Source organism: Salvia miltiorrhiza, chromosome 8 (assembly GCF_028751815.1).
Source record: "Salvia miltiorrhiza cultivar Shanhuang (shh) chromosome 8, IMPLAD_Smil_shh, whole genome shotgun sequence".
NCBI lineage: Eukaryota > Viridiplantae > Streptophyta > Magnoliopsida > Lamiales > Lamiaceae > Salvia > Salvia miltiorrhiza.
Window position 1 is genome coordinate 38,110,584 of NC_080394.1, and position 21,313 is coordinate 38,131,896.

The window sequence follows — 21,313 nt, forward strand, 5'->3', positions numbered from 1 at the left end:
TATCAAACAGGCCCTAAGTGCCAAGATTTTACTTTGATTTTATTTTGGATTTCCGTTGGCACTTTTGGCAGTGCCAAAAGTGCCAACGGAAATCCAAAATAAAACCAAGTAAAATGGTCCTTTGGCACTTATGGCACTAATAGTGCCATACGTGCAACAGAAACAACAGTAATAGAATCAAGAAATCATAAATGGATCATCTAAACCCTAAATGGATCATCTAAACCCTAAATGGATAATCTAAACCCTACGGGGAAGTGTTTAAAATGGTTCTTTTGGCACTTATGGCACTATTAGTGCCAACGAAAATCCAAAATAAAACCAAATAATAAAATGATGCGTATGACACTTATGGCACTATTAGTGCCATAAATATCATACGCGCTGCGGGCGCTGGCTTTTCCCCGCGAACGCGCAACTTACCGATAAGCTTCTAGCGGCTGCGCAGTCATCCAGCGGTCGCGCAATCACCCCAGCGGCCGAGTAAAAAGGGCAAATTAGGCATACCACCAAATTAATGGCCATATTTTGATGTTTTAAGATTAGGGGCCAAAAATTGATTTTCAATCTTCATTATGACCATTTGACTACATTGTTTCTAAAAAAAAATCACGCCATATTAAATTCCAACCACTCATTTCATATAATTGTGAAACCTTTTCTCTTCCATATAAAATCAGCAATCATAGAATGACTAATGTTTGTTTTGTAGTAGTTTGTGTCATTTTCTCTAATAAGTTTAATCGTATTTTCTTGCAAAAGTTGTGTGGTGTAGTGGTAATTTTATGTATAAATTGAGCTTACTGTGAAATTACGATGCTTTAGGTGTGGAAGAAAATATATTGACATTAAAGCGTTTAAAGATCTTGAAGTAAGCTCATAATGATGCAAAAGAGAGTGTGCAAGTCTTGCTAGTCGTGGCGCACAATGAACGACGATGACTAATTGAACAGAAAATGCAGCGCGCCTCGACGTACAGTAATCCAGGCTGACTGTCAGAAGAAAAATGGAACAGAATGCTCAGTCATCCACGGCTCACTGTCAACCGGGCTACTGGGACGGTTTCCAACTTAATGGTGACGGGATTTTGGCCCTAAAGAGCAGTTTTTAACAATTCAAACACGAACCTTTCACCTTCAACTTGTATCTTTTCACCTTTATAAAGCAAGAAGACTTGGGAAAACACATTAGTTTATTATTATTTCAATTTCTCTACGCTTTTAGACAGTGGCGGAGCCAGGAATTAATTTGGGAGGGGGCTGAATTTACACGTGGTTACCGCCCCTGAGAATTTTTTTTTGAACATTCCGTATATTTAAGGCATTATTTTATTAAAAGACAAGCATAATAGTAATAATAAAGAACAACATTTTCATAGATTATATAATTTAAATATATAACAAATTAGTTTCAATACATTACAATTTTTTTGGGACATTCTGTATTTTTAAAGCATTTTTTATTAAAAGACGAGCATAATAGTAATTATAAAGAACAACATTTTCATATACTATACAGTTTCAATATATTACAAATTAATTTCAATACATTACAAACTTTTTTTTTGTCATTTCGTACATTTTAGACATTTTTTATTAATAGACAAGCATAATAACAATAATAACGAACAATATTTTCATAAATGATATATTTTCAATAAATTACAAGCTAGAATCAATAATAATATAAGACAAGCATAGTAATAATAGCAAACAATTTTTTTTTGGGCATTCCATTCATTTTAGGCATTTTCTATTAAAAGACAAGCATAATAGTGATAATAATGTATAATATTTTTATAGATTATATAGTTTTAAATAACACAATTATCCTTAAATTAATTATAAATGGAAAAATATAACAAGCTAGTCAACTTTTGTAAAACAAATTTCTATTATAATATATATATATATATATATATATATATATATATTAAAAAACTCAAAATTTGGGAGGGGCTTCAGACCCCCCCCCCCCCTAGCCCCCTGGCTACGCCCCTGCTTTTAGAACGAATTTTCACTCTAATTAGTAAGAATTACTTTATTTTCTTTCTTTGCTTTAATTCCATGGATTAGTTCTTCTCCTTTTAAGCTCGGAGCATGCCTTTTCTCTCTCTAGAATATCTGTAGAGAGAGGTGAGAGGATCGTCTGCTTTTCTTGACTGTAAAGGTGGCTGCTTTTCTCTTTTCTTCGTTTTGACTACAAATTTTAAGCGGCGAGTCCGCTCCCGCCGCGGCCGCTGAAGACTCCGCCGCTGCTGATGCGGCGCCGCTGAAGAAGATCTCACCAGCTCACCGGACGCAGATCTGCTCACCGGCCCACCCGAGTGGAAGCTCGATCTGCTCACCGGACGGCCCCGTCTAGTGAGACCCGTCAGCCAGCCATCGCCGCGCTCGGAGCAACCTAGCCAGCCAGCTTCTGCTGCTGCTCCACTCCGGGCCGTGGCCTTGCTCAACTGTCGTTCGCCTCCTCCCCTCTTCCTCACGCGACTCCGGCAGCAGTCGGCCAAGGAGGGGCCGCCGCGTCACTTGCCTCAAACGCATCTGCACCGCGCCGCCCCACCCTTCCGGCTCACCCTTCCGGCGAATGGCCACCAGTTCGCCGATCATCGGTCCAGATAAGGGGGGTCTTAACCTTCCACCGGTTTCTTCCAACTTTGATGTTCGAACTAAACCTGATCTCTCCCATGGTATGCGTCTGCCTCCCAGGGGGTCGGGTACTGATTCCGACGCGGTTGCCGTCGGAATGCGATCTACTGGTAATTCATCAAATCTGACAGATAAGTAACCCACCCAAATTCTCACTTATTCCGACATCGTTAGCATCTCCCCCAAGAATGACGATAGAGTTTCTTATGCGGAGGCTACTGGCAAGAAGCCGGTGAAAATACAAGATTTGGCTGCTCACATATTTCATGATCTGCGGCCTACTAAGGAGGGCGATCAGTTCTCCCTCAAAATACCGAAGGATCTATATCTTAAGGAGATTAAGGCCTTTGAATTTGCTTTGACAGGACGTTTGTTTCTTCAGAAAGGAGACAAACCGAGATCAACTATGGAACTAAAGTGGGAACTTCAGAGATTATGGAGTTTAGCCTCTGATTGGCAACTAATTCCTTTGGGAAAAGGTTATTTCACTCTCCGATTTACTACGGCTGAAGATAAGGCTACAGCAAAGGGAAAGGCAGTTTGGGAGCTCTCAAAAGGGCTCCTCCGACTCCGTGAATGGACTCGAAATTTTGATCCTTTCAAAGAGAATTCCCCTTTGGCGGACGTTTGGGTTCGCATACACTATCTGCCGATAGAATACTGGAACCCACAGGTTATTTCTGGAATTGGAAGATATTTGGGTCACCCCTTAAAGATCGATGGAGCGTCGGCACGACGTGACTTCGGACAATTCGCTAGAATCCTTGTGGAAATCGATATGTCGCAAAATCTACCTTCTACTCTTTTAATTGATGGTGAGGATACATCATTCCATGTTGAATTTGTCTTTGAAAATTTGCCTCTTTACTGTCGTCGTTGCAAAATAACTGGGCATTCTCAAGAAACATGTCGAAAAAAGCGACGTGTGGAGCCGGTAGCTATTCAGGAAAATCTGACGGCTGCTCCTAACAATCAGTCTGGTGTGGTGACTCATAAACAATGGCACATTGTGGAGCAGGGCAAGAAGGTTGTTGTCCCAATCGTGCAAACAACGGGGGAACAGCAGAACACTTCTAGTTTTGGCCATTTGGCGACGGGGATGCAGCAGCATGATTTCCAGAATGAAGGCCATGAGATTGCTGGCAGTAACCCAGTTCTGGATTCCAAGAGGGTTGACGATTATGGCTCTGAGGAGATAGCGTTATACGAGCCGGAAGCAGCGGTGTTGGTTTCGGTTGATCAGGAGCTTCATAAGACGACTGGTAGTGAGGACGAGGTGGACGAGGAAATTGAGATGGAGACGCCGGCTGGGGATCCGACTGAGATTGTTACGGCTGCTGCTGATTTGGATGAAGCTCGCCATTCTGAGCAAGCTGGAGAGTTGGTTTGTCAGGCTAAAAAATTGGATGGTGATTTGGGTGGGCAAAGCAAAGACTCGCACACTACTGCTCCAGAAGATATTGATAGTCGTATCAGTCGGTTAGAGGCGCAGGTTAGCCAAGGAATGCAAATGCTTGTTGAGCAAGCACCGCCTAAGCGACGGGGACGTCCTCCAAAAGGTATGGAACGTCCGCGCGTTCCATAGAATCAGGAAGATAGCATAAAAAGCCGCCTCAGAAATGCGGAGGAAATGGGTCAGAAGCCGAGGGACTTCGTCATTGATCATAGCGGAAGTGCTAGTTTGCGTGTTATGAATAATATCGCCACAGGCCGTTGGTCGGACGAAATGGAGGTGGACGATTTTTTGAATGGTTTTTAAATCGCTTTTTGCTTTGTTTCATGTTTGACGAGCTCCTTTCCGAGTCTCGTACCTCTAGTCTGCATTACTGTGCTTTCAAAGGCTTTTTTTTCTTTTTCTTTTTATAAAAAACCTCAATTTAATATAAAGTTCTTCTCCTTTTAATTTCTACAACATTATGAACTAATTTCCTATTCTAAGGTTTGGGATATTCGAATTGACGAGTTAAAATTGTTTGTGATTGATTTGTGCTTGTTGATTAAATTATTTTTGTTATGATTATCAATTGACCATTGATTAATCTCTGTAAACGATGAATGATATCGAGACATGAATTTATCGTTGGATCATGGTTTAATCGACGTTGGATTTGATCGGAAACGTGTAATCTAATTGATTTGTTAGTTCTAATTAATTATTTTGCATAGTCTCAAAGATGAATACGAGAGTTATTGCATTGAGTTCCTATGTGAATGCGTTGTTAGGATTGATAAATTGTGCTCATCTTTTGCTAACGTGGTAACTCTCGGGGCGAATATTCCTGGACCTTAGACTCGTTTTTCTCTTGTTATTTGAGTTAAAGTTATTCTTGTCTTTACTTTGAACTTATTTCTTTTTCGCTTGAAACAAACCTTGAACAATTTGATTAGGATGTTTAAGATGTATTTATTTTTCTGTGTGTGACATATATTTCATTAGCACTGTTAAGTTTTTTTCGTGGATAAGACTTGGGCAACTTATCACTCTATGATTGACCATTTGCAAGCAATCTAGAAATACACTTTAAGTTGAACAATGTTATTCAGCCTAAATTAAAATAAAAAAGAAAGAACGTCGCTTGAGTAAGTTTGTAGGTTGCTCTTGTCCAATTTACCATATATTAGTACACCCATTTAGACCTACTTATTTGGATATGGGTGTTAGATTAAGGATCGGTGATGACTTAAAGGTAAAGGTTTTTGGAGATCCTTGGGTTCGAAAAGATGAGAGTTTCTTTGTGTCGATCACATATCTGTCTGACATGAATAACGTGCGGGTCTCTGAGTTAATCATTCCTGGTACAAAAAGAAAGGATGTTGAGCTGTTGGAGGACATCTTCTCTGAAAATGATGTTAAAGATATACTCTCTCCGTCCCATAAAGCAAGATCAAGTTTTCTTTTTGGTCTGTCCCACGAAACAAGACCAGTTTATAAAAATAGCAAAAAAATTGCTCTTTATTCATTTTTTTACTTTTTCACCTACCACACTTAATACACAAAATACCAATTTCTTAATCCATGTGCCGAAAAGAACTAGGTCTTTCTTGATGGGACGGAGGGAGTATTAGGTATTATGTTCCCTGCCTCTTCCAACCAGGACAGACTTATTTAGCATTTATAAAAAAACTGAGAGCTATACTCAAATTGGCTTATAAGTTGGCCTGCTCCATCACGGTCGACCAAGCTTTTGGAGCAGCTGGAAGGTGGAACAACATTTGGGACCTTAAGGTACCCCCAAAGTTAAGATTATTCTGTGGAGAATCGCGCACAATAATATTTCATAAAAATAGCTTGCATTCCTTTATTAATTGCCCGTTGCGGAGGAGTGTTAAAGAGTAGGGGGTTTGAGGACTTTCGTGACTTGTTTTTTTTATCACAGCGAATCACTCCATGAGAATAAAGTCAAGACTGTGATGTTGCTATGTCAAATTTGGAAAGAAAAAAATTCTCTAGTGCGGAAGGAGAAGGTTCCTGTGCCTCAAGGAATCATCATTTGTTGCTGCAAAATCTTTGAGGTTCCATGGTCTGCTAAGGTGAGACCTTGGGAATCAAGGAAGCTCTTTCATGACTTAAAAGAGTTAGGTCTTGGCAAGGCTCTGTTGGAGACAGATTGCAAGTTGGCATGTGATGTGGTTTGCTCACTTGAAGTTGATAATGTCGGAGCTTCGAGTGTTAGAAGTAATTCATGTAATTACCACAGAATCTATGATGATAAACTGAAAATAATTAAACCGGAATCACTAACCTGAAGCCATTACGAATTCTGTATGAAGATTTGATCTTCCAGGAATACTGTATCTTCTCTTAGCGTATTTCTTTTGATGGGAAAAAGAATACAGAACGGTACAGTTTCCCGGGGACCAGACCCCATATTTATAACTTCTCAAGTTATCTATATTTATTATTTGGTCCCTCAACAAATAATAAATATAACATTTAATATATACATAATATGATAATATTTATTTACATTAATTATATATATATTTGTCCACTAATTGGATTAATTAAGAATTTAATCCAACAATCTCCCACTTGGGCAACATATATAACATAATAAATGTAAGACTTTATGAGCTCTTAATATGCTATCATAAAATGTATATTCTTTAACAATCTCGTCCATCAACTATATACATATAGGATCAAAGCAGTTTTCGTCATAAAAATCATGACTTAACTCATCAATGGTCACATATACAAATATAGTTAAATGACACAGATCAATGGTCAAACGAAAATAACACGCAATGTTAATCAAACATGTATATTTTCGACTGGTCCTCTTTAATCTAAAGTGAGGTCACGAATAGAGTGAAATACTGAATACTATATTTCTGCAGAAAATACTTAAATACATAAGTATCTGAAACCAATATAAAACAAATGGAATACAAACTCCCACTAAACTATAATATCATCAAATGACACAACACCCATACGAGCAACATGCTCATGAAAGACCTTGGGCGGTAAGCCTTTTGTGAACGGATCCGCAATCATGGAGTTTGTCCCAATATGCTCTATAGATATTTGTTTATTTTGCACTCTTTCTTTAACAACAAGGAACTTTATGTCGATGTGTTTTGACTTTGACGAGCTCTTGTTGTTGTTGGAATACAGTACTGCTGATTTATTGTCACAGAATAGCTTGAGTGGTCTTTCAACATTCTCCAAAACGCGCAGCCCAGTGACAAAATTTCGCAACCATATTCCATGGTTTGATGCCTCATAGCATGCTACAAACTCTGCCTCCATGGTTGAAGAAGCTACTAGTGTCTGTTTGACACTTTTCCAAGATATAGCTCCTCCAGCCAATAGATAAACATAGCCTGATGTAGATTTATGACTATCTTGGCATCCAGCAAAATCAGAATCCGAATATCCTACGACCTCCAAATTATCTGATTTTCTATATGTGAGCATGTAATCTTTTGTTCTCTGAAGATACCTTAAAACCCTTTTGGCTGCTCTCCAATGTTCCATACCAGGGTTGCTTAAATATCTTCCTAACATCCCAACAATGTACGAAATATCCGGACGCGTACATACTTGAGCATACATAAGACTTCCAACTACTGATGCATATGGAATCTTCTGCATTTCTTGAATTTCAAGGTTACCTTTTGGGCATTGTTTTAGACTGAACTTGTCTCCTTTAGAAATAGGGGTATCACCTGGTTTACAATCTTGCATGCCGAACCTTTTGAGTATTTTATTGATATAGCCCTTTTGTGATAATCCGAGGATACCTCGAGAACGATCACGATGTATCTCAATACCCAAAACAAAAGAGGCTTCTCCAAGATCTTTCATCTCAAATTTGTTTGATAGAAATCTCTTGGTTTCGTGCAATAAGCCCATGTCATTAGTGGCAAGCAATATGTCATCGACATATAGAACCAGAAATATACACTTACTCCCACTGAACTTGTGATACACACAATCATCGGCAACGTTCGTCTCAAAACCAAATGAGATAATTACCTGATGAAATTTGTGGTACCATTGACGAGAAGCTTGTTTGAGTCCATAGATGGATTTCTCTAATTTGCAAACCATTTTCTTTGGGTCTCCCACCTCAAAGTGTTCTGGTTGCCACATATAAATTGTTTCTTCAATGTCTCCATTGAGAAACGCAGTCTTTACATCCATCTGATGTAACTCAAGATCAAGATGAGCAACAAGCGCCATAATTATCCTAAAAGAGTCTTTCGATGAAACAGGAGAGAAAGTCTCATTAAAATCGATGCCTTCTTTCTGAGTATAGCCTTTGGCTACAAGGCGTGCCCTATACCTCTCCACATTACCATTTGCATTCCTTTTGGTTTTAAATAGCCATTTACGACCAATTGGTTCAACACCTTCAGATAATGGGACGATTCTCCAAACGGTATTATATTGCATAGCATCAAACTCTTCTTTCATGGCATCCATCCAATTTTGAGAGTTAGGACTTTTCAAGGCTTGATGAGAGTTGATAGGATCATCTTCCATCATTCCATTGTCCTCATGTTCAAGAAGAAATACAATGTAATCATCCGAAATTGCATTTCTCCTTTCTCTCGTGGATCTCCTTAATGACACTTGTTCTTGAGGTTGTTGAGGTTGCACTTCTGGAATGGAGATTTCAACATTGTCTTGTTGAGGTTCTGGATTCACTTCTTGATCAATGGTAGGTGCGGACACCTGAACATCGTCAAAAGTGATAGTAAGAACTGAAGTAGAACTCAATTCCTCCTCAAAGACAATATCTCTAACCTTATTTCTCCCCCCAAACTCAACATCCTCAAAGAACACCGCAGTTCCCGTCTCAAAAATATTTCTAGATGTGGGATCATAAAACTTATAGCCCCTAGATCTCTCAGAGTAACCAATAAAATAGCTGCTAACTGTTTTGGAGTCCAATTTCTTTTCATGTGGCCTATAAGGCTTTGCCTCAGCAGGACATCCCCAAATATGAAAATGCTTTAGACTAGGCTTTCGACCAGTCCAAAGTTCATAAGGTGTTTTAGCTGCTACTTTAGTTGGTACTCGATTCAGAATGTAAGCTGCTGTCTTTAATGCTTCTCCCCAGAGGGACTCGGGTAAGGTAGAATGAGCAATCATGCTCCTCACCATATCCTTAAGAGTCCTATTTCGTCTTTCAGATACACCATTCATGCTAGGCGACCCTGGCATTGTGTATTGTGGGACGATACCACATTCCTCTAGGAATTTAGCAAATGGTCCTGGACGTTGTTCACCTGATCCATCATACCTACCGTAGTATTCACCACCACGATCAGATCTGACGATCTTAATTCTTTTGTTGAGTTGATTCTCAACTTCAGCTTTATAAGCTTTGAACACGTCCAAAGATTGAGATTTCTCATGAATTAGATATAGGTAGCCATAACGTGAATAGTCGTCTGTGAATGTAATGAAATATTGTTGACCATTCCAAGATGCTGTAGGGAATGGCCCACAAATATCAGTATGAATTAATTCTAAGACGTCTGTAGTTCTGTTGGCACCTAATCTTTTAATTTTGGTCTGTTTTCCCTTTATGCAATCTACACAGACATTAAAGTCTGTGAAGTCAAGCGATTCCAAAATGCCATCATGCACAAGACGTTCAACTCTACCTCTTGAGATATGACCTAAACGTTTGTGCCATAATGATGCAGAATTTTCTTTATTTAATTTGCGTTTAGTACCACGTGATTCCACGTGCAAGGTTTCATTATATGATGCAATTGTTCCCAACAAATAAAGGTTGTCATAGGCACTTAAATAACCAGTTCCAACAACATTTGAATTCAAAGACAAAGTAAACAGATTGTTTCCAAATGAACAACAATATCCTGATTTGTCCAATAAACAAACAGAGACCAAATTCCGTCTAAAAGACGGTACAACAAATGTGTCTTTCAAATCCAAATAAAAACCAGTTTCTAATAACAACCTAAAATGTCCAATTGCTTCCACTTCCACCGAATTTCCATCGCCCATAAAGATGTGTCTTTCATCATCACTTGGCTTCTGGTGGCTTAGACAACCCTGCATAGAAATACTTATGTGAGTAGTAGCACCAGTATCTATCCACCAAGTATTTCTAGGTACTGAAGTTAAATTAGCCTCAGAACAGACCAAAGCAAGAATGTCACCTTTCTTTGCACGCCAAGCGCGATATTTGGGACATTCTTTCTTCATGTGGTCAAACTTGTTACAAAAGAAACAAGCTTTTGGAGCTTGTTGCCGTATCTTTTGAGTCGGACCCTTAGCAGCTTCATTTGTATACTTTCTTTTCTTGCCCTTATCTTTGGAGGTACTAGTGTAGTGAGCACTTTCGGTCTTATCACGCTTCAACCTTTCTTCCTCTTGCACACAATGAGAAATGAGCTCGTTTAGAGACCATTTCTCCTTTTGACAGTTGTAACTAATTTTAAATTGGTTAAACTGTGGTGGAAGCGAAACCAAGACCATAAGAACGAGCAATTCCTCAGAAAGCTCAATCTTAAGTGCCTTGAGTTTTGAAGCAAGATGAAACATCTCCATAATGTACTCCCTTACATTTCCTTGACCCTTATACTTCATAGACATCAAAGAAGTCAGAAGTGACGTCATTTCAACCTTATCATTTTTTGCAAAACGTTGTTCAATTTCGTCAAGGAAATCTTTAGCACTAGTAATCTCCTCAGAATCTGGACCCCTAAAGGCATCCGGAATGCTGTGTTTCATGATCATTAGACTCATGCGGTTAGAACGGTCCCACCTCTCAAAATCCCTTTTATCATCAGGGGCGCTGTCTGCAGTGAGAGGTGCAGGTTGTTCCGCCCTAAGTGCAAGGTCTAATTCCATACAGCCAAGCACTATCATCAAGTGCCTTTTCCCTTCCTTGAAATTAGTCCCATTAAGCATGGGCACAGAATTGATGTTAGAAGATATTGTGGCAGCGGAAGACGAAGTAGCTGAATATAAAACAAAAGAAATAAGAACAAGTTCACATCAATATCCATAATTGGATAGTAAATTCAAAATAATGGTTAATCCCATCTCAAGATACCAAACACAACACTAATATCATATCTTTGGATAGTAATATTAATTGTAAACGGTACTCTTGTTGCAGTAATCAAACATTGACAATAAGGTATGTCGAACAACGAATTAATCTTTGGATTAATATGTTGCCCACATATAATACATATAATTGTCACACATTTATTACCACAAGTGTGTATATAATTCTGCCAAGCATCAATTAACCTTTGGGTCAATTTATAAACGCATGAATTATAAACTCACAACTATACCAAATGTATTAAATAAATTGATCTACATAAAAGGGGTCACTTTGGCGACATTTTACTTCAATCAATTTATTTAATATACAACAAACAATAGATATTATTATTGGGAGACGATCCTTAAGACGTATTAAAATCTATCCCATAGGGAGAAGATCCTTAAGAAATTAATACATCTATCCCAATAAAATATCCAATAAAAAAAATATTCATAAAAAAAAATTATCCACGATAATCATAGTAAAGAACTGATTTTGTATTCATGGATTCCAATCGCATAAAATCCCAGAATAATAAAGAAAATAGCATAATATTTTATTAACATATTATCTTTAATTAATCACAGTGCCCAAACAAATTTGAATTGGCATATCAATTAACCAATTAACATTCTGCACAATTATGATAACTTCAAAGTTATCAGCAATACCGCAAATTGTAATTCACAATGGTCGGCGCAAATTAAATATGCAGCCGTCGTTTATAAATTAGTAAACTATAATTTCACCTTTTTCAATACCCCAATTCATATGATGCAAATCTTCAAACAAAGCAATCATTTCGGCAATTAAATATGTAAGTTTCATCATTCTGGGCGATTGAATATCACAAGAATTGACGTCAGTTCACGAGAATTCACATATCAAATTTAGTTAATCAACTTTGTTTAAATAGTTGAATAAACCAAATCAGTTTTATTTCACATTACCGACACGGAAATCTTCAGATTTTATAAAAAAATCCAATTTCCGTTAACATTCAAAATTCAGAAAATCATCGATAGAGTGGCTCTGATACCACTTGTTAGAAGTAATTCATGTAATTACCACAGAATCTATGATGATAAACTGAAAATAATTAAACCGGAATCACTAACCTGAAGCCATTACGAATTCTGTATGAAGATTTGATCTTCCAGGAATACTGTATCTTCTCTTAGCGTATTTCTTTTGATGGGAAAAAGAATACAGAACGGTACAGTTTCCCGGGGACCAGACCCCATATTTATAACTTCTCAAGTTATCTATATTTATTATTTGGTCCCTCAACAAATAATAAATATAACATTTAATATATACATAATATGATAATATTTATTTACATTAATTATATATATATTTGTCCACTAATTGGATTAATTAAGAATTTAATCCAACATCGAGTTCTTGCTACTTGTTGTCTGACAGACTTGAGATCGATGCAGATTTGAAGATAAAGCATGTTAGAACTTAGAAGGAATCAAAATATCATAGCTCATTGCTTAGCTAGAGAGCTGCAAGAGATGTGGATGAACTGCATGTTTGGAAAGAATCCCCGCCGTTTCACTACAAGAATTGTGGCTCTAACGATCAAAAATTTGGTCGTTATTCCCCCGTAAACGGTCGTTAATAGCATTAACGACCGTATTGATGGTCTTCGTTTGCATCGTCGTTCCAGGGTCAACGATCGTTTATTTCGGTCGTTATATTTAACGATCATTTTTTTTAAGATTTAACGAGTCTTTACACATTTGATTTGGTCGGGAACTTATGACATTACGGAAAAGATAACGATTGTATTTACTGTCGTTATCTAACGACCGAATGAAACGGTCGTAAAATCAATAAATATGTAATGACCGAATGTGTACGGTTGTTAACTTTAATCGGTGTCAGATTTTTTGAAAAATCAACAATCTTGTGGAACGGTTGTGGATTCGATCGTTAACTTTCAACGACCGTGTGGAACGGTCGTTAATTAATATAAATACATAAATAATATATTTCGATCGTCGTTTAAATATTTTCGGTTGTTAGGCCAGTCTTTTTAGCAACCATTTTTTTCGGTCGTTGATTTCAATCGTTGGAGGAGTGTTTTCTTGTAGTGTTTGTGGAGGGTCATCTGTTCTTGTTCTCAACAAAATCTTGCCGGTTTTCCATAAAAAACAAAAAACAAAATCCAAATGAGAGAATAATTAGTAGAAAAAGAAAGTCCAATGTGAAGATTAGAAGTTGTAAATCACATCACATTCTCAACTTAAAAATAATAGTATTAAATTACACATTCCAATCGAGGCTGGTTTTCCGAAGAAAAACAGCAATCTGTACATACCAAATTCCGAATTCACAAGCACGTAAAGGCAAAGGAATAATAGTAGATTAATGAAAATTGCAAACAAGTTCATCGCCATGAATTGGCACGCCTAATGACGCTCACTTCACCGATGTCGTAAATCTCTGATTGAGAGGCAGAGCTGCCTTTCTTGGATCCTTTCTTCACTTCATTCCAACTCCTCGATTTCGACCTCGGAATTATCGACTCATTTCTTCCACCTTCAACAACATGTCTCATGCTATGGCATTTCCCATCTGCTGCTGCTACTAAGATGTTGGTGTCAATGCAACTCAGAAATCCAGTTTCTTTGGCTTCTTCTTCCTCTTGGCGTATCTCACATTCTCGTTTCTTGGAGTTGGTGTGATCGCGATCATCATCCACATCCACCACACAATCCTCCCTCTGCCTCAAGGTTTTGACGATCAGAGTCTTGAGGAAATTCATTACTTGGACAGCGTACATGAGTGCTGTGAGGGGATCAGACATCTACAACAAGGATTCACTTCATCAGCAACCCACCACAAACTCATTCATAACTAATTCATTCATTGAGTTGTACCTGAGTCATATTGGGGGCGAAAACCATGGCGATGTTGCGTGCATTCATCTTGTTGAGATGCTCAAACTGAGCAACGTCGGTCATGAGGTTGATGGCCCAATCCAAGAGGGCTGCTTCCGTGGGCGGGAGGAGGGAGACGAGCTGAGCACACTCCTCCTCCGTCTGCGCCTGCATCACCTGCTCCGCCTCCAGAGAGTCCAACACCCCTTTCGGCAGCTCTCTGAACCAGGCCTATTATATATATACAATCAAGTTTGATCATGAATTGATTCACTGTGAAGAGACTATAGCTTGGCTACTACCTTAATGAGACCTGCTAAACAGTGAACATCAATGTCATCTGGGATCAATCCATTGTTTAGTTGCTCCCTCACATACTCTTCCTGCCCATTTTCTGGATTGATTCTGAAGATACCTTCAGACTGCAAAACATTTTTAACCAACTTCACATACACTACACACATTTGTGTGATCATAACACAAAGTGCAAGTCATGATCATGATCATGTATACTACCTGGAGGCCTCTCTGCGAGTACAAGCGTCGTTGCATCATGAGTAGGATGGTAGGCACACAGTTACCTCTGCCATCGAAAGAGAGCTGCATCGACTCCGTTGAAACTCCAAACACTCTCGTACTACTCCACCACAAAATTATATATTCATCAGCTATTAACTTACCAACCAAGAAACACAATCACCACATGATTTCCATCCCATCTCTTTTACACCATCAACTTAACTCATTATTCCTCTTTAGATATCGTCTTTCATATAAATTAACACCACACACACAACTTTTCAAAAAGCAAGATATCATGAAAAGAGATTGAAACACAAATTACTATTGAAGATAACATTCTGCAGAAAAGTTCAAAACTTTTTGCTAGCTAGTACATATACTTACACATTTGGCCGTTGCACTCAAAATACACATTCAAGAGAATTAGCTGTTACTTTGGTTATGCAAAAGCAAGTAATCTAAATATGGCTATAGCCATGCACAAGTAACATAGTTATTCTAAGGTAAACAACATGTTGGTTGAAGAAAGCATTACAACAAGATTGTAAAAGAAGAAGATTGATGCAGAAAATGCTGACCTGGCACTAGGAGGCCTTCTAGGAACTTCAGGTTCAAACTCAACAGGAAGGCCAAGAAAGCCATTAAACCTATCAAAGGTAACATGAGCAACATGCCTAACATTGGTAGGGCAGCCAATCTCCATTATGGCCTGTTCTTGAACCCCAGACCTGCTTCTGCAACCCACCAAAGATTTCCTAAACACAGTCAAGAAAACAGCCAAAACAGGCACCTGATCCCCTTCGCCTATGCCATCAACAGAGATGGAGGTGGATGGCAGTTGTTGGGGCGGGGAACGTAGTATCTCTGTCATACTTCCTCCTTTAAAGCGAGCGTGTTGTGTGTGTTTCAAGATTTTGAGGGAGGGGGGGTTTTCATGGAGGGAAAAATATTGAATAGGGAAGTGTTTGGTAGTTGGGGTGGATTAATTAGTCTCTTGTTTTTGTGTAAAAACTGCAGCTTAATGATTACGGGGTTGGTGGTGGATGGGTGGATTAATGGTGTAAGAACAAGACAATTATTTTTTGAGAGAGAGAGAGAATTGTTGAGTAGAGTTTGATTCAAGTAAAGTTTTTGTGGAAGGTGGGACTTGTACATCATCATTTATGTAATTTTCCTCATGCTTTATCTGCACTTTATTTTTTATGCCATAACGTATATATTTTTGTGATATTAAAGTATGGAGCCATGAACAATGTTTTTTGTAAAAAATATATTACACTAATGAAACGAAACACGAATTGAAAGAGAATTTATAAAAATGTAATCTGAAACCTAAACCTAAGTAATGGCACTCCTGTATTTATATAAATAGTCTAATTAATGAGTTGTCCTTTTTGAAGTCAAGTTCATTTATTACGATTAGCATTTGGTCTCATGTTTTGAAATTGTCTGGTATTTACTAGCTAGCCTCATAATGTTTGAAGGGCAAGTAGCACTTTTTATATGGGAAAAGTGCATTTTTTAAAAAATTACTATTGTTTAAAATTGTAGGAGGTACAATACAATTCCAAAGTATAATTTATCAGCAAAATGCTGAAAAATGACAGGCTATCTTAGTTGGATCCACTTTGTTCACAGGAATCATTGCAAGTCCATATCCGAGGTAACTTCTTACTAATATTTGTCTTTACTTAGTGCTCTAGAATTTAGGTACTCTCCTCCTACATTTAACTAATTAAGGATCTTCTCCATATTATTCAAATATGGTTTTATTTAAAATGCACTCTAACTACTTCCACCAGCTTATAATAATTACTGACACTGGATCAAGATACAGTTGGCATCAAGATGCAAAAGAGAAAAAAAAAAAAAAAAATCGGCAGGTTCCTATAACATTTTATTCCTGAAGTTAATCGCGTGTTTTGAGATAATAAAGGGCCTCGCATCGCATAATTGATTTTGAATTCTCGTGTCAGTGCATTAAATATTTGTGGCGATATAATATTATTGGTATAAACATTATATACACTAATATAATAGAAATGTGAGACATGAATATTAATAAATAATTAGAATAAACTCATGATAAGCTTTGTAAAGCATGGTTGAAAGCATCCGATGATTAAGCGTGATGTTAAATATTGCCCCGTGAATTTGGATTAACCAACTTGCATACTTTTATTTTCAGACACCGGCATCATAATAATTAATTAGCTTCTTTATTGTGGTAAACTAAAATGTTTAACGCATGCCTCATTTTTAACAAGCTAGATCATTTTATGCACATCTCATATAATAGTTATATATGGATGATATCACATATCAAGAAAGGTCAAAAACCTTCCAACCAAATTTCCATAAGAAAAAAATTGGTAGAGACGCAATAAAAAAATTTGTACGATGAATTGATAGAGGATTTGGTTTGCATTCATCGACAATCCCACGACTCATAAATGAAAATAAAAAATTTCAACGGTGCAGGGTGTGTGTCATTTGTGTATATTGTATCGATGTCTTGAGGAAGATAATAATAATGTCTTGGATTGAAATAAATGTTGTAGTATATCATTATGAAAATTCAAAATTGTATAAGCTCTAGGCCCTAGGAGTGTAGGGCAGAAGATGAAATTTAATTGCTGCGCTATGTATTTATGAACAAATTTCATGAAACAATGATAGTCTGCGAGCGGAGACAGTTGATCAACATGATTGCAGTATTTGGGGGTAGGTTATGATGTGAATTCATGCATCAAGAGCCGTGACTCCTCCCACTATGAGAATCAAGGCCCATGAAAGAAAAAAACAAGAATGGAGTGGTTGCACATTTTCATAAGAGAGGCAGAAATCAGAAATGGGATTTTCTTTTTCCCTCATTGTTATACCAAACATGTGTTTTGCTCCACAAATTTTGGCATGTATCATACGTCCTTGGAATCATCTCACTTTGTTTCGAAATTTCATATTCCTGTCTTCATTATTATATTATAGTATTTCACAGAAAAACGTGATGACCAAATAATGTAGTTGAAGGAGCGGAGCACTCCCCTTTATTTTATTTTATTTTGCTCTAGATAACATAATGAACTAAAAAAGTAGTGGTATCGAAATGAAGAATCGAAAAAGGGATGCCATTCGCAACGGTCACCATGAAGAGATTACAGAAAGCATAAAAAAAAAAAGCAAAAGCGATAACAAATTTTGGTTTTTTGGGGCCGAAAAGGAAGGAGAGGTTTTCCAACAGAAGAGACGCTCCTTACATTTTTTATACGAAAAAAAATAAAGTAACACTTTGCGACGCAAATAAAAATACAGTATATTATTGGACGCTTAAAAAAAGAAAAAATAAAGAGGACAGGGGAAATATACAAATTAAATTTCTTATATGAGCCAAAATAAAATTATGTCCCAAACAAATGCTATTTCACCATTTATTTCTTAAAAACAGTGAAATTTGTTTTATATATTTTATATATAGATATATCAGTTTTTGTAATTTTATTTAAATATTTTTATTATTATAAGAATTTTTAATGCAAGTAAAGAGAAGGGAATTATATTGATTGAATTTAGAAGTTTTTAATTTACTTATTAATTATATTTAGTATTTATATTTATTTTCAAAAAATGTATCATTTAAAATAAAGAATTCCAACCTATGCTTTATAAGTCGCAATATTTCCATAGAAAATACGACAGAAGATTAATTATGCTAAACAGCAGGCAACCATAGACTGAAAATAAAGGCACAAACTTGCAACAAATCAAAATACACCGTTGAATACAAATAATCTGGCAAGTAAGGAATTAGAGTTTGAAATCACTACAGTCACAGCATTCCATATGAGCTGCCACTACAGATCAGATTGGATGCATACACAAGCAATATACAAGTTTATTGTGCTCTACTAACCGGCTCAAGAGCTTCGACAGTAACCACGCTGTTACCTCTAATTACCTGCAATAGAAACAAACAACAACATTTGTAAGCTTCATTGACCATCATGATGTTGAAAAGCATACAAAAATTCTCAACCACCAGGGGTTCGACAAAGACTCACCACCATGCCGATGTCAGTTTTCTCATTTCCATTCACCTCGACAGTATTGTCCACCACCAGGTTCATGAACTGATCGAAACCACGCAGAGTTCCGACCACCATGCGGTTGGCGTTAAGCTTTACTGGAAAGTACAGTATCAGAGTATGGATACATTTATAGACTACAGCGAAAGTGAAAACAAAGAACTGCAATGCAGGCAACCTACAGAAAACATCCAATTTCAATGACCTTGAATATCAAAGCATTTCTTAAACAACTAACATGAGGGGATGGTTCTAGATCGAGTTTGTCTAAAGCAGCCCTGATGCAAATATAGTTAAGATGGATCCTGCATACTTCACCCGTCAGCCTAAGGCAACTGATTTTTTATTAAAGACTTACCATCATTGAATTGATGAACCCCGAAATACTACTTAGATATGTAGTCAATACCATGTTAAACATACATATATAACATTTTCATACACATGCATTAGATGCTTAAATGACTAACTTACAGTTAAAGTAAACTACTACGAAAGTGTTGAATACAATACTAAAATCTATGCTAATGTGTTTCCATAATATTGTCTGTATGTGAATTTTAATCAGAAGGCATGGATAGTGTCAACACATTTTAACCAGTCAAGCTGATGGAAAATTTCAAATCCAAACACCAATATTCTGCAGAGTGCTAAGGTTAAGAACTCTAATTTATAGGTTACAAGAACTACAAAGACTATCACACTTGCATAAGAAAGCACATATTTCCAAAGGTGATTGGTGTTTTGTAACCCAAGGCCATAAGAATTTTGGTTGCAGCCTATCCTTACCTTACCTAAGAACTGCACTCAAAGTATATCATATAGTTAAAAGATCAAATGCTTCCTGTGTCAAAAGTGTTACTTAGAATTCCCAATCATGTAAATATATCATTCTTTATATATGGAATATTAGATAGGATAATACATGCCCCTAATAGGAGAAATAAATTAGTGCAATAGTACTATTGGTCGTGGCTCGAACTTCTAAGCAACATTTTTGAACATCTAACACAGGCAAGTTATAACAGCGCAACGTAGAACCAATTACAACTAATTATGAGCATTTTCATTTGTTTTTAGTTTGTTGAAGAAAAAATAAAAAGATCTTGCCCAGCTGACTTAGATTCAAGCTTCATCGTAGAACTAAATCACAATATATATACAGAACACAAATTACTGAACAACAACCTCAGCGGAACATTATATATATATATATATATATATATATATATATATATATATATAGGGGTGGGCTACCGTGAGAGCATATCTTAAAATAAGAAATAAGAGCAATTTTTAATGTATGAATTTTATGTAGAACATTTATGAATTCGTTGTATAAAGGTATGAATTGTGAAAAATAAATTTTTGCTATCTTTGGGATTCGAACTCAGGACCATAAATCCATCAAACAGGATTACGAATCAACCGCAGGTCTTGATGATCTAAGGGCTGAAAATGATTCTTATTTTATATCTTAAAAATGCTCTTATTTTAGCCCTTTATATATATGAAAAACAAGATAAACGCAAGAAAATTGAACAGCTAAAGCATCATTATTTTCGGATAGGGACAAAAGCGAAAACGATAACAAAACAGCAGATGCCGTTATTCACATGAAATAATTAAGAGGGATAAATGAGTACTCACTCTGTAGCTTCTTGTCCATGTACCTGCCAATATGAAGAAAAAAAAGTTAAAAATATCTGGTTTGAATCGCGCAATAAACAAGGATTAACTGATAAAAACAGGGAAAAGCTTACTTCTTGAGATCCGGCGGCTGTCCCGATCTGCTCATGGCTAGTTCCTAGAGAGGATTCCGGTCAGGGTTTAGGCGTTTAGCGCTAGTCAAAAACCCTAGAAATTGAGGGGCAAACAATTATGAAAAAGGTTTGGACTGGTGTTATACGGAGGAAGCATATTGGGCTGCTGCCAATATTAGGCCCAACAATACATTTGCAAATATTTAAAATCAATTTGGGGCCATTACAGAAGTCCTTACAAATATTTAAAATCATTATTGGGCCATTTACAAATATTTAAAAACAATATAGTATTAGGTTCAATGTGATGGTGAATGCATAAAAGAATTAGTGTTTATTTGGTTCAAGTAAAGGTAGGGGTGGAAAATCGGGTACCCGCGGGTACCCTACCCGCAAAATGCGGGTACCCGCGGGACGAAAACTGCCGAAAACGGCACCCTCACCCGACCCTCTTCCCCGATGCGGGTACCCGAATACCCGCAGCGGATACCCGCTGCGGGTATGAGGGTACCCTCACAGTCCCGCGATTTTTTTTTTAATTGTAATTTTGCGAGTTTTTGGTCCCGTTGGAGGGTATTTCGTCCCGTGAGAGGGTATTTTGTCCCACATTTCACAAAAAAAATTGAAAATATCATTTCTATTTCATCGATTATCCATAAAACCTGTGACGAATAAAATTCCTAATATTATTAAATAAAATTATTTAATTTTATTTTTAAATTTTGGTTAATTGGTTTAATTCCTAATATTTATTGGTTTAATTCCTAATATTATTAAATAAAATTCCTAATATTATTGGTTTAATTCAAAATATTTATTTGTTTAATTCCTAATATTTATTGGTTTAATTCCTAA

At 36.9% G+C, this 21,313-nt stretch overlaps 2 protein-coding genes across 2 annotated transcripts; both read right to left on the minus strand.

The window, feature by feature from the left end:
* Window positions 1-13,429: 13,429 nt before the first annotated feature.
* Window positions 13,430-15,836, minus strand: LOC130996662 (rho GTPase-activating protein 5-like). Its single transcript, XM_057921960.1, has 5 exons — window positions 15,192-15,836; window positions 14,608-14,728; window positions 14,394-14,513; window positions 14,092-14,322; window positions 13,430-14,018 (listed from the first exon to the last, which is right to left on the minus strand). The coding sequence occupies exons 1-5, from the start codon at window positions 15,482-15,484 to the stop codon at window positions 13,599-13,601; spliced, it is 1,185 nt and encodes a 394-aa protein (XP_057777943.1). The 5' UTR covers window positions 15,485-15,836; the 3' UTR covers window positions 13,430-13,598.
* A 2,509-nt stretch (window positions 15,837-18,345) lies between these two features.
* Window positions 18,346-20,599, minus strand: LOC130996663 (probable small nuclear ribonucleoprotein G). Its single transcript, XM_057921961.1, has 4 exons — window positions 20,459-20,599; window positions 20,346-20,368; window positions 18,672-18,793; window positions 18,346-18,568 (listed from the first exon to the last, which is right to left on the minus strand). Exons 1-4 carry the CDS (start codon window positions 20,491-20,493, stop codon window positions 18,506-18,508), a joined length of 243 nt encoding a protein of 80 aa, XP_057777944.1. The 5' UTR covers window positions 20,494-20,599; the 3' UTR covers window positions 18,346-18,505.
* Window positions 20,600-21,313: the final 714 nt, after the last annotated feature.

What these genes read in the sequence shown, in the direction of transcription:
- LOC130996662 (XM_057921960.1), bottom strand. Translation starts at nt 15,484, where the DNA reads ATGACAGAGATACTACGTTCCCCGCCCCAACAACTGCCATCCACCTCC. An exon ending in AGAAGGCCTCCTAGTGCCAG is followed by an intron (nt 14,729 to 15,191) that starts GTCAGCATTTTC and finishes GTGGTGGAGTAG; the next exon opens with TACGAGAGTGTTTGGAGTTT. An exon ending in GTTTAGCAGGTCTCATTAAG is followed by an intron (nt 14,323 to 14,393) that starts GTAGTAGCCAAG and finishes TATATATAATAG; the next exon opens with GCCTGGTTCAGAGAGCTGCC.
- LOC130996663 (XM_057921961.1), bottom strand. Translation starts at nt 20,493, where the DNA reads ATGAGCAGATCGGGACAGCCGCCGGATCTCAAGAA. An exon ending in CAGCCGCCGGATCTCAAGAA is followed by an intron (nt 20,369 to 20,458) that starts GTAAGCTTTTCC and finishes TCATATTGGCAG; the next exon opens with GTACATGGACAAGAAGCTAC. An exon ending in CATGGACAAGAAGCTACAGA is followed by an intron (nt 18,794 to 20,345) that starts GTGAGTACTCAT and finishes TGTACTTTCCAG; the next exon opens with TAAAGCTTAACGCCAACCGC.